The 13159-nt window shown below is 44.0% G+C and overlaps 1 protein-coding gene across 1 annotated transcript in view; it reads right to left on the bottom strand.

Moving 5' to 3' along the window:
• GDF10 (growth differentiation factor 10) overlaps positions 1–5604 on the bottom strand; it is a 30465-nt gene extending 24861 nt beyond the window's left edge. The window contains exons 1-2 of the mRNA XM_077251142.1: positions 5251–5604; positions 490–1397 (exon numbers count right to left, since the gene is read on the bottom strand). Coding sequence (XP_077107257.1) covers positions 490–1397; positions 5251–5470 — 1128 coding nt within the window. The 5' untranslated portion in view covers positions 5471–5604. The remainder of the gene's footprint in view (positions 1–489; positions 1398–5250) is intronic.
• Between the last annotated feature and the right edge of the window lie 7555 nt (positions 5605–13159).

Here is a 13159-nt window from a genome sequence, read left to right as displayed (position 1 = left end):
ATTTTGCCATGTGGCTTGGTCCACGGCGCCTATTATACCATGTTTTTCTTTGAAACACTGCAGCATTACATACCTAGCTGAAATCATACAACCAATGTCTGACACATGCTGCCTTTGGATCAATCAGCATGTATCAGCTGTCAGGTTTCCATTAAGTAAAGCCTCTGGAGGAATCTATGTAGTGTCCTTCTAACGTAATATAAATGTCAGTTGTTTCAAGTTTGCAAAATGTCTTAGGCTACTCACGCATGATTAGGGCTAAGAAAATATGAGAACAAAAATTACACTAAGGAGGTCATCCAGGGCTAAAACAATAATGACAATAGTAAAACAAACATTTGGGATTTAACCCTGTGTCACCTTCATAAGGCTGGTCCACATTTGAACCCTACTAATCAAACAAACCTCCTAGTGTACCACTTTGGAATATTACCAAGTTTGGAAATCAGCATTTTCTTTGACAAACTGTTAACTTTTTTAACTTCTTACCTTTGGCATAGGAAATTCACAAATACCAGAGCAGTAATAAGCATCAAATGATTTGGGAGATATAATCCATTCACTCCATCCAATGTCTGCAAAATCCACCTTGAGATATCTGCGGGAGCAGACTCTTGGCTCATCCCACTGGCGTCTCCGAGCTTTCTTCATTGTCCTCTCATCAAAGTGAAGGACTGGAGATTTCGGCAACGTATCAGTGTTTTCATTACCCTTCTTCTTCCGCTCCTTCTTTTGGGGCTTTTGTTTCAGTGACTTGTATGTACTTTCCCACAGGTCCTGCTTGCTATAGTGAATATACTTAACATCGGGTAGTTCATTATTATGGGTTGAAGCCAAAAATGTGGCTTCTCTCCTCACTCTGCTTTCTGAAGATGCATTGAGAAGCTGCTTTGCATCACCAACACTTGATTGGAGTGGGTCGTATCTTTGTAAAGTTACTGCCACACTGTTAGGCTCTGAAATTGCCCTATCGTTGGCAAATACTAAGATGTATGGGGCTTCCCTTGGATTACTTTCATGAATATTAGAAAGTTTATGACCAAAATCAATTTCAGTTGAGATAAAGAAGTCTTGTTGATGTTGGGCCTCCTTTATAATGCTAGTTATATCCTTCACATGCCAGGCATCCTTTTTATTAGACGTAGCAATGCTGATATTCCACTTCACCAGACCTAAATCTCTTTGATGAAGAATACTTTTAAAGACCACACTAACCCTCTGATTTTGTGGTTGAAGCAGAAAACGACAGGACGTATTCTTGGAGCGTTTGCAGAATGAGTCCCTGGGAGGCCTAGGGCCTTTGTCAGGTCCAAAATGGAGAGTGGCAGCCAAGACAACTTCAGACTGTTGTAGAGATGTTAAATTGAAGCGATATGTGGGACGGGAAGCCATAAAATCTGTCAGATAAAGAAGCTTTATTACATATGAGGAATAATTGTGCCAACACTTTATTTTTCATGGACGGATTAGACACATGATGAATGTATGGGTTCAGACCCCTCAGTGTGTCTGCATGATTAAGTTATCCATAGAAGCATTTGTCAAACTTTTAATATACTGTATTGTTAATGGTCATATGAATGCCAAGTCACCCAACTCACAAAGGATCCTTCAGTTATACAGCTTAGATCTAGGACAGGTTGCGTTTTCAGGACCAGACTCAGGCATTCTCACTGTATGTTAGTTTACCTTTACTATTTGTTGGACTATCAATATGTTTTTAGCATTTTTGCTCTTTTTTAGAATAGCCAGGTCTTACCCTCTTCATGGCCAGTCAAATTTTTTTTTCCACTTTTTTTTAGAATCATAACTTTCTTATACGTTTGTTTTTATACCTGCATTGTAGTTTTTAATTATACCAATTATTTGAACATATAATGTACTTAAAAGGAATCTGCCACTAGGATCAACCCACGTAAGCCATCTATATGGGCATGCAGGTCTTTGAAAGTGGAATAAAATCCATGTTTTATAATACATTATTAATGTATTAAGATCTATGGGCTGGACTTAAATCTCCCTGAGAATCTGCTTCCACAGCTTCTTTTAAAATGAAAGGGAACATTTCCAATGTGAGACATGTAGATCATTAGAGCAGACTGTTAGTCATTACATGTCTCACACTGGTAATGCACCATTTTATTTAAAATAAGCTCTGGAGGCAGATTATCAGGGAGATCTATCCATAGATCTATCCATAGATCTATCCATAGATCTTAGTCGCTCACGTTAAGAAAAATGTGGATTACTCTGGAATTAAACATCGGATGGCAGATATCAAGGTATCATTTTTTTCAACTTTCTATGACCGCTTAGAAGGGTTGATCCTACTGACATATTCCATTTAGAAAAGCTCTACTGAGGCCTCTTTATATAATCTTACTTGACAAGTGAAGGAGTTAAAGTTTGTTAACACATTATATTTCATGTTTATTATTATTTTATTATTATATTCATTTTTATGTCACACATTCAATTTACCATGTTTTATATTTTGGGGGCAGGGTATTTATATTTTCTTTATCTTTTATTGTTAAAGCGACTGGGTATTTATAATTATAGAACAGGGCTTAATTCTGTATAGAATGTCACTGAGTTGTTATGAGAATAATTAGATCGATCAACTCCATCCTTATACAGATGTCCGGGTGATAGTGAAATAACCTCTATTTCATATAGGGCAAATAGAGACAGAATATGAAGAGGGGGTACTTCTGAATTCTCTATTCGGTGGTGGCTGGCCTTGATAGTCAATCACTAAAAATTTGCCAGTCTAATGGCTACAATAAGTAACCATAACGTATTAATTTCAGACAGACATTCCTAGGAGTTTTCTGGTTTAGAAAATCCATTAGGAAGTTCAGGTTTATTAGAACGGGTCTTCACATTTAGAATCTTCATGCACAAAGACCATATTTTGCTCTGAAGGTTCCCGATCATCTACGCTTCTTCTATACAGACCATTGATTTCATTGTGCACTAAGTAGTATCTAATTTTCCCCTTTGATGTCACTTTAGTGGCAATGAGGACCTACTGCCAGATCCTACCACAGATTACGGATGAGTGGTGCAGTTGCATAATCTAACCATGAATGAAAACTGTGATATCTATGAGTAGTTCATGTGGCATAGTCCATCCATCTGATCAATCCAAAATGTTAATTCTATTTCTTTGTGAAAGAAAATCAAAGGGTGACAATATGATTTTAAAAATGCACTAAATAGTCATAATAACTACTTGGATACCATGCAATGACTAGGGGGTGACAGGTGTCATATGACAGACATTGGTTGCCCCTTTTAACTCTAGTTAGAGCCCATGATTAGTGCCTCACCGGTATTGCCCTGATGGTGGCATTGGTAAGAGGAGCAATGTTTGTGATATGCTTCCACTAGCCTTTTTTTGTCAATCTTTTGGAAGGGCTCACAGGAGGTTTCATCCATTTACCCCAAAAAATATATATTTCAATGTAATTAAATAGTAATTCAACTATGGCTAATCCTTTTTTATTAGAAGGGTCATTTTCATAATCAGTAATTAATCAGGGTTTCTTGTGAATCTGGTAACAACCAGTATATTTCCCTGCAGCACCACAACAGGGAAAATTAATAATTACATGATACCAATTCTAATTCATGGACTGTCTACCTTATGTATAAGCACAATAAGTCCTCCCGAGAGAATGACAGAATAACTGGTGGTCTTGAACATTAGATCCCCTTTATTTAATTCTCCTTTAAATTGATTTTCTAACCCAGACACCCTTTTTACTCATAGGAACATCAAATGAGAAGAGGCAAAATTGTTCCTGAGGACTGTGATAGGGTTCTCCACTAAGCATAATTTACAATGAGGCTAGGTTGACCCTTCAATTGCAGCCTCTGTTATGAGGCTATGTCACAAGTTCTGCCATTGTTACTGCTGCACAATCTTTTCTGTCAAACTGACAGCCACCCAAAACCAAATGGACTGCAGTATTAACCCACTGGACCCCAATATTTGTCTGCCCCAGGAATGAGCATTTCTTCTAGAAGTTCTTTTTTTTTGGTTTGTTTCTTTACAGGAACAGAAAAATAGAACTTCAAACACTAGTGTGAACCTAAACTTAATGTGTGTAGCCATAAAAGTAAGAAAATCAGTTAAGCTAGTAACATTTTAGTAGGACCCAGTTTAATCCAATCAAGCTGATAAAGCTCAGAATAAGGACTCATTCACACAACCATATTTTTGGTCTGAGTGCTGTCAGACAATGCTATTCAATGGGGCACTGCAGACGAGTATTTTTTTTTTTCACAGATTGAATCTGTGTGTTTCTTCTGTAACTCGGATGAGAATCGCCCAAACAAGTCTATGGGTGTGAAGAAAAACAAATTCCATACGTATACAGTACATTGTAATTCTTTAGCATTGTAAAATGTAAATGGTCTTGTAAATTAAGAATTGCTGCTGCTGTAAAAAAAAAAAAAGAAAAGTGAATTGCATACGGACTGCACACATGACAAGTGAAAACAAAATTCCTCGTTTTCTGGATGAAACTCTTGATTTTTTATATGGTTGTGTGAACCTAAGGATAATTACTGTATATAACCTCAATACTTATATACAATATACATAACACTGTGTCAACAGTGAAACACTCCACTGTGCTGGATAGAAAATGTTGTAGTTTGGTGACTACTTTGGCTATTGAAAGGACCTGAAAACTGCCACAAATCCAGCACATCTACTACTTGCTGTAGGATCCATCTGTTAACGAGCTTTATATCACATCATAAATTACTGGAAGCATCTACTGTTTATATAGCAGGATGTAGGGGTGTATTGTATTTAAGAACAAAGTGTGTGACGCTGTCATTTATGGTCGTAATAATGAGTGTAGACCTGTCTCGAATAAAATTCATAATTGTTTTTCTACACTTTCTATAGACTATACCTTGAACTTACGAGGCTTGATGCTATAATGAAGTATTAGGGACCATCATTCTCTTTTCGGTATTGACAATTAGACAGCGCACATAGCTGTAAGTTACCGTACAGGTGAGTAATTATAAAAAAAAAGGTGCGGACATCAATTTCATGACATCTTTTGGGCAAAGAGATAAAACCAGTGTGTAACTTAGAAGTGCCACTTGGATGCATGTGTCCTTTAGTGTAGCTACTCTCTGTGGACCCGTTGGATGACATTACGTAACATTATGGATATTCGGATGTTTTGCCCTCAGTATGGACCCCTATGGGTTTACGCTTACCTGGCTGTGCCCGGAAGCTCCGAACTGTATTCCCATCCTGAGGACGACTGCCATCTCGACTGTATTTCTCGTAGAGCTTCATCATGTGCATTGACAGGGGGTCTGTTGTGGGTAGTAGCAACCCCGGAGCTGGGTTAGAGCTTGAGTCAGAGCCCTGTGGTTGCTTTCCTCTACCCATAGTCAGGAACAGTAATAGCATCCAATACCGAGACATCATCATAAAGTGGACACACTATATCCAGCCACCACTGCGATAATAGCTACACTATATGCTTCTGAGCAGTTGTGGTCTCCTTCTCCCCTTTCTCCCTGTGACTAGGTTATTCCCTGCTGATGGCTGTGTTGCTCTGTCTTTCTCCCGGGTGTCACATTCAAAGCTCAGTTTACAGCTCTACACAGGGGCTGGGAGGAGTGAGGTTGGCCCTTCCCGCCCAATCACCACTCACCTCCTGCTAGTTGAGGCTGCTGGATGATGGCACACGATTATTACTGCTAGGGGCTCATTTTTACTGTAGAGCTCCCTGAGATGCATTTCCAGTTTGCATCCAATCAGTTTCCTTTACCCAAGATGTACTTACTGCTGCAGCCGTCATCCTCCACACTCAGACGTCTCATCTACAATTTATTCCTACACATAACATTGCAGCTATTAAACCAGAGCGTAAAAAAATACATGATAACAGCCAATATTAAGCTACACGCCTAAATATTCATGTTTAATCTATTTTTACTGCAAGTTTCATTTCAAGAGCAAAAACGAACAAAATAAACCAAACAGTGCCAACCTTGCACATTAATGGGATCTTGCATACGTGTTAATAGTTTCTTAAAAAACAATATGGAACAGATCTTGCTCGTGTCATCATCTGCTGAACTGGGGTAATTACCTGCAAATTTACAGTATATGACCTAGAACCAGGATTGTCACTAGGGTTGCCAATTTGACTTTTTATTTTTTCTGGACAGCTTATCAAAAACTCACGTACGGACATTATTTTTTACGGACACATTGGAAAATCGTAATAAATCATTATAATTATAAGTGATACATGTCAACAATGCATAATTCCGATATGACGACATGATCTGCATTCACTGTGAATTGTAAAATGATGCTAATTACAGTTAAAATAATCTGTATAACAAAAAAAAAATCACAAATTCCTTAAATATTTTTTATGGAAAGTGCAAAAAAGTGTCCTATTTTTACAGGATGTCCTGGGATTTCTTGACGATTGGCAACCCTGATTGTTGCTATGTACATAACCAGGACCCCCACGCCAGGGCAACTCTGGGACTTTCCAGCTCAAGTCCCAGATCAGTAAGTATTCTAACATAGATCTATTTGGGAGATATATTCCCAAAAGAGTTTGAAAAATCTCAGCACAAAAAATATCCGGAATGTTCGTAGGGTAATGTCCATCATGCCCATGGAAGTCTTTAAGATAAGGAACATAAGCATGTTGTGTATGAGGGCAGGGTTAGACAGTCCCACCGGGGCACTGGAAAATTCTCTGGTGGGCCCCGACACCTTGGCAGGCCCTTGACCAGTTCGTTGAGGTGTCCCACTAGTTTCAACTGAATGTGCGTCCTCGGACGTACATTCAATTGAAATGCATTGCCCGTCACCATAGCAATAGGCCGCCATCCTAGCAGAGACCAGAGACTGACATGTGTGGTACTGTGTGGACCCACCGTAGGTGGTGCTTGACAGTGGCGTTGCCGGCGTATGACATCACTGTCATGCAATGCCTGTGACGTGCGCACTCACATCAGCCGCTGGCCTCTGCTAGGTCGGCGGCCATATTAACATGAGCGCACTGGTTCTGCAAGATGAGAACACCGCACAGTGAGCCAGGAGCACGGGCAGGTAAGTGCCCCCTAGGTCCCTTGACCCTGGCTGTATCTCCTAGGTCCCTTGGCCCTGGCTGTGGTTCCTTGGCCTTGGCTGTGCCCGCTAGGTCACTTGGCCCTGGCTGTGCCCCCTAGATCTCTTGGCTCAGGCTTTACCCCCTAGGTCCCTTGGACCTGGTTGTGGTCCCTTGGCCTTGGCTGTGCCCCCTAGGTCCCTTGGCCCTGGCTGTGCCCCCTAGGTGCCTTGGCCCTAGCGGTGATCCCTTGACACTGGCTTTGCCACCTAGATCCCATAGCCCTGGCTGTGCCCCTAGGTCCCTTGATACTGGTTGTGCCCCCTTGACCCTGGTTTTGCCCCCTAAGTCCCTTAGACCTGGCTGTGTCCAGCCAGGGTCAAGTGACCTAGGGGGCACAGCCAGGACCAAGGGACCTAGGAGGCCAGTATGGAGCACATTATTAAATAAAGGAGGCCAGAATGAGGGACTTAAAGGAAACCTGTCAGGTCCCCCATGCCCTCCAACCCAGCAGCATTCACTTATTTATGAGAAACTTCCCTGCCTAACCAGTCCTGTATAACGTTTATGTGAAAAAATGAGGTTTAAAAAAGCAATTATTTTGTCCCCATTTTCTATGCTAATGAGGGCTTTGAATAGTCGATGGTGCACTATTTAGCCCTGACTAGTCAGCCCTCTTTCCATGTTATCACGGGGTTCAGAGGTGCACTGCACATAATCGGAAGTTCAGAAGATGGCTTTCGGTCATGAGCAGTGCACTTCTAAAGCAGGGAAGTGTAAACCTAGCTGCAGAGATGCAGTGACGCTGCTGAAATGTGCTGCACGTGTACGCGAGATTTGCAGGGAATGGCAATGGCGACAGCTCCTACAAATTATGCTATCACGCCTACTGGGGCTTGATAACATGGAAAGGGGGCTGATTAGTAAGGGGTTAACTAATTCCCCATTGACTAGTCAAAGCCCTCATTAGCATGCAAATGGGGACATCATAAATACTTTATTTAAACCTCATTTTTACAGGTTCCCTTTAATTAAGGTACCTTCACACTAAACGATTTACCAACGATCACGACCAGCGATACGACCTGGCTGTGATCGTTGGTAAGTCGTTGTGTGGTCGCTGGGGAGCTGTCACACAGACAGCTCTCCAGCGACCAACGATGCCGAGGTCCCCGGGTAACCAGGGTAAACATCGGGTTACTAAGTGCAGGGCCGCGCTTAGTAACCCGATGTTTACCCTGGTTACCAGTGTAAATGTAAAAAAAACAAACACTACATACTCACCTTCTGCTGTCTGTCACATGTCCCTCGCCGTCTGCTTCCCGCACTGACTGTGATTGCCGGCCGTAAAGTACAGCACAGCGGTGACGTCACTGCTGTGCTCTGCTTTCACTTTACGGCCGGCACTCACAGTCAGTGCGGGAAGCAGAAGGCGAGGGACGTGTGACAGACAGCAGAGGGTGAGTATGTAGTGTTTGTTTTTTTTACTTTTACAATGGTAACCAGGGTAAACATCGGGTTACTAAGCGCGGCCCTGCGCTTAGTAACCCGATATTTACCCTGGTTATCATTGTAAAACATCGCTGGCATCGTTGCTTTGGCTGTCAAACACGACGATACACGCCGATCTGATGACCAAATAAAGTTCTGAACTTTCAGCAACGACCAGCGATATCACAGCAGGATCCTGATCGCTGCTGCATGTCAAACACAACGATATCGCTAGCCAGGACGCTGCAACATCACGGATCGCTAGCAATATCGTTTAGTGTGAAGGTACCTTTATTGTATGGGGCCAGAAAGAGGAACATACATTATCAATTTATGGTGGCAAGTGGGGACATTATTACTGCTGCAATATAATTAACTTTTTAGAAGACTGTTTCCATTGGGAGGAAGCAAAGGGGGGTTTAGTTAGTGCCGCCCTGTGCAGTATGTTCCTTTTCTTCTATATACAGAGTTCCTGTGTATAATGTCACAGGTGATCATTGTATTGCCAGTACACTATGCACTATATACAGAGCCCCTGTGTATAATAAGGGCAATCAACCAACAGCACTCAGGTAATCACAGTGCGTGCTCCAAAGTCCATGAATCCAACTGGACCAATACTCACAAAATTTGAAAAAGGAGCAGCATCCGTTTCCAGGTGAAAAAATATAAAAGCAACCGGCCTTTGTCAAGCATACATTACAGCATAAATGGCCATCTTAAGTAGTGTGGAACCCAGGCACGGACCAATCACTACCAAAGGGCGGCCTTTAATATATCTTATAAACAACAAAACAATATGTACAAAAAGATAAAATCCAATGCAATATAGGCAATATAACACATGACAGCCTACGTACCATATAGAAACTGTATACAATATATAAACGGGACAAAGGACACAAACATATCCACCAATTAGAGCATCGCTGTATAGTTGTCATAGCGACCCTAACACCAATCCGCAGCTGTAAACAGATCTATCATCCAATCCCTGTTATCGATGATTAAGGCGCCATACTATCCCCACAGCCAATCCCTCAATACCTCATTTAGGGTGTCCATTGGCTCAAAGATGCCGGCGCATGCGCATATGACGCCCCCCACGCCACCGGTCATGTGACCGCAGCGCAGATGAAGCCCACAGCGCATGCACAAACAGCGCAGAGCCATACATCCTCACCAGAGTCACCTGGTATACAGAGCGGACATGTGAGTGGCGGGAGGCGCTGGAGTACAGAAGCACCCAGACACACCCCCGGCCAATCCACAGGACGCGCTGAACCCGTGCTCACGGGGAGGACGCGGACCCAGCCATTACCATGGCAACCAAAACCTATAAAGGTGTATATACATTTCTATGACCCAAAGGGATTCATCCATATGGCGATTTGGCAGACAAGGAAAAAGGAGGAATAGCAGCAATGAACATATCATGAGCGGATAGTGGAAAAGATCCATATATATATGTGGAGCGCCCCCACACCGCCGCAGGGCCGAGGGGTACCCGGAGCCGGGCCTCTAGGTCTCAGTCCTGGGGTTGTCACGGTGGCTAGACCCGGTCCGTGGCCCTGTCTGTCGGTGGGGGACGTCCGGTGCAATAAGTGGTGTAGTAACGGTGTAGCGGTGCAGTTGTGGGGTGCAGGTCGCGGTAAATAACGAGGACACCAGGTTGCAGTCTCTTTACCTCTTTACTGAAGCTCTCTGGGTCCTCAGTCCAGAATACGGCTCACCAGGCTGCGCAAGTCCGGCCGGTCCAATGGCACTTCCAGAGCTCTCCTTGCAGGTGGAAATCGGTGCCTTCCTTCTAGCGCTATGTGTTGCAGTCCTTCCCTGCTGTGCTTACGGAAAGTACCCCACAACTGTTGTGTCTGTTTCTCGTGTTCCCTCACAACAACTTAATTCGCAATGATCTTCCTCGTCCCTCCAGATACTATGGTAGGAACGCACCCGTATGACGGGGAGGCTCGGAGATCTTCCGGGACTCTATCTGCGCCCCTCTCCTGTTGGTACCCCCCTTTGCCTTCCTGGGTGATGCGTGAGACAGTCCGCCTAAAGCTAACTGCCCTGCCGTAGGTCTGAGGTATGGCTTGAAACTCTTTACCTCCTCGGCGTTCCGGCCACCGGTAGTGCGCCTCAGTAAGGTGCTGCCTCTTTCAGCACAACCCTCACTGGTATCTCCTTTCGCTTGACTTCGTTTCTCACTCAGCACAATCTATCTCGCTTCTAGTCCTTTCTTGAGTCCCGCCGCTTCCAGGAGCCTGCGCGGACCCGTTACGTTCTTTCAATGCCAAGCCTCTGCCAGGATCCCACCCCTGGCAGAGACCCTACAGTCTCTCCCTTCACAACACCCCCTGCCACAGGGTGTTGCTCCGTTCAATCCCGTCAGCGTTCTCTCTAACTTCCTGCCTGACCCCCAGTTTACCCACTATGGTGGGGAGTGGCCTAATGAATAGCACCCTTAGCTCCCCCCGGAGGCCCGGCTGTGAAATGTATTGGTGACTGTGATACCTGCTCAGAGAACTCCTTCAGTGCCATCGAACGCACCATGGCCCCCCTTAGTGGCTGAGCCATGATACTGCAACGACCAGGACTCTGGGGCGCTGCACTCCCCCCTGGTTAAACACAGTACTCCGGGACTGGGAAGAAAAACAACAATACAGGTTAGCAAAAAGACATACAATTTTGTTGAGTGCAAATAACAGTAAGTATACTTAAGTAGGCTTCCCTTTATGGGAGGTGAGGACACTTTTAACGTTACAAACATAATCAACATTATAAATTACAGAGCATAAGTAACTTCTGTTACCCAACCGGGTATTCTACTTAGTGCAATTTTTGGAACAATAACTTAACATTGCCTTTAAGAAACTCACACTCTTAGTCTATCAAAGGCCTTCCTATAATCACATTATAAGGCATTTCAACTTTACATTCTCCTTCTTGTGAACCTGCAGGACCGCCTGTCCCTACGGCACCAGACCTACTGCCTCTCCTTTCTTTTACAGGACCGCCCTGTTCAGCCAGGGCCTACTGCCTTTCGCTACTATACACAGTATAGACATAACATTCCTTTCATTTAAAGAACTCTGAGCCCGCTCTACTCGGCTCCTTTAAGGACTCACTCTCTAACCCCTACGGGTTCACTCTCTGTCCTTAGTAACAAAGTAACTTTTCAATGGGGACGCGGGGTTTACCTTCTATCCTCACCTTCATTATTACTTCTTTTACTTTCAACTATGCAGGCTTCTACATCTACCCCTACGGGCTCTCTGCATCTTTCCTTTCTACAAAACATTATTCAGATTTCACATTTCAACAACTTCAACACATATAACTCGGCATGTAAAACAGTTACATTTTCTTTTTCAAGGCATCATTATCACATTACTGTTCGGTAACAGTATCTCTTTCAAATTTACTTCGTCACATCCCCTTTAAGAGGGGACCAAGTCTTTCTGAGGTAGCTCGTCTTCTCAGCCTACCAGTCTTATGCAAAGTTCCAGCCCGGGATCTTCACAAAGTGTCTTTAACTAGGACTAGTAGGAAAGGTTTCTTCGCAAAGTGTCTTTAACTAAAACCAGTAGAGAAGGAATCTTCGCAAAGTGTCTTTTGGCTAAAACCAGTAGGGAGCACCTTTAAGAAGGTGCAACTTTTTACAAGGGAGAGTTTGAATCATGCGCAGTCCATGATTTCTGCAGTTTGTGTAACTTTAAAACTTGTATAAACTTCAGGAAACAACAGTGACCCCGGGTCAACAAAGGGGTCACCTTTAACCCTAGACGGGTTTAGTAGCAAACAGGAACAGTTAAAGGAATGAACAGTTAACTATTTACATTTTCATGGTATCGAGGTTTATTCTTCTTCTGGTGGCTTGGGTTCCTGGAACCCAGCCGCCGTGGTGCCAGTGTCCGCGGTCCGGACATGCAGATGGACTCGACTGGCCAACTCTGGGGCTGCTACTAGGCGTACTGTTGCAATGGTGACAAGATCGGGTACTCCCGGGACCAGGTCTGGGGTAGCAAGTGCTGCGGCTCCAGACATACACCGCCGAACATTCCGTGCATACCACCCGAGGGGGTTCAAGTGGCGGCTGTAGGTCACTGGATCCCCCTTTTGTAACGGTTCTCCACTTCGGCCACAACAGGGAGCCCTCACATTACAATGTGCAACAAAAACATCAGTATCCAGTCCCGGCTCGTGTATGAGGCCCCACCCCCTTTTTACATGGTAGGCCAACACAGTGCCCCGCCTTACCGCGTCTCTGTCATCCCATGCCGGGGGGGGTTGTTGTACTTTCGATGGGCCCATCGACTCAGCTCCTTTCCGTCCTTTCCACTGCAGAATCAAGCACTGTCTATATTGTTCCCATGTAAGCACCGCAAGAGTGGACCCGTTCTCCCGGGATCCATCCGCTCTAAACCAGGGGGTGTCCCACCGAAGAACTACTCCATCTAAGCTCACATCCACGGGTTCCCCCACTCCAGTCGACAGCGGTGGCACCATCCTCCCTAGGTCATCGGGGGATAGCACCATTAGCCCTGCCGAGA

The sequence above is a fragment of the Ranitomeya variabilis genome, chromosome 4 (genome assembly GCF_051348905.1).
Source record: "Ranitomeya variabilis isolate aRanVar5 chromosome 4, aRanVar5.hap1, whole genome shotgun sequence".
Lineage (NCBI taxonomy): Eukaryota > Metazoa > Chordata > Amphibia > Anura > Dendrobatidae > Ranitomeya > Ranitomeya variabilis.
This window is presented reverse-complemented; position numbering and strand designations above follow the sequence as displayed.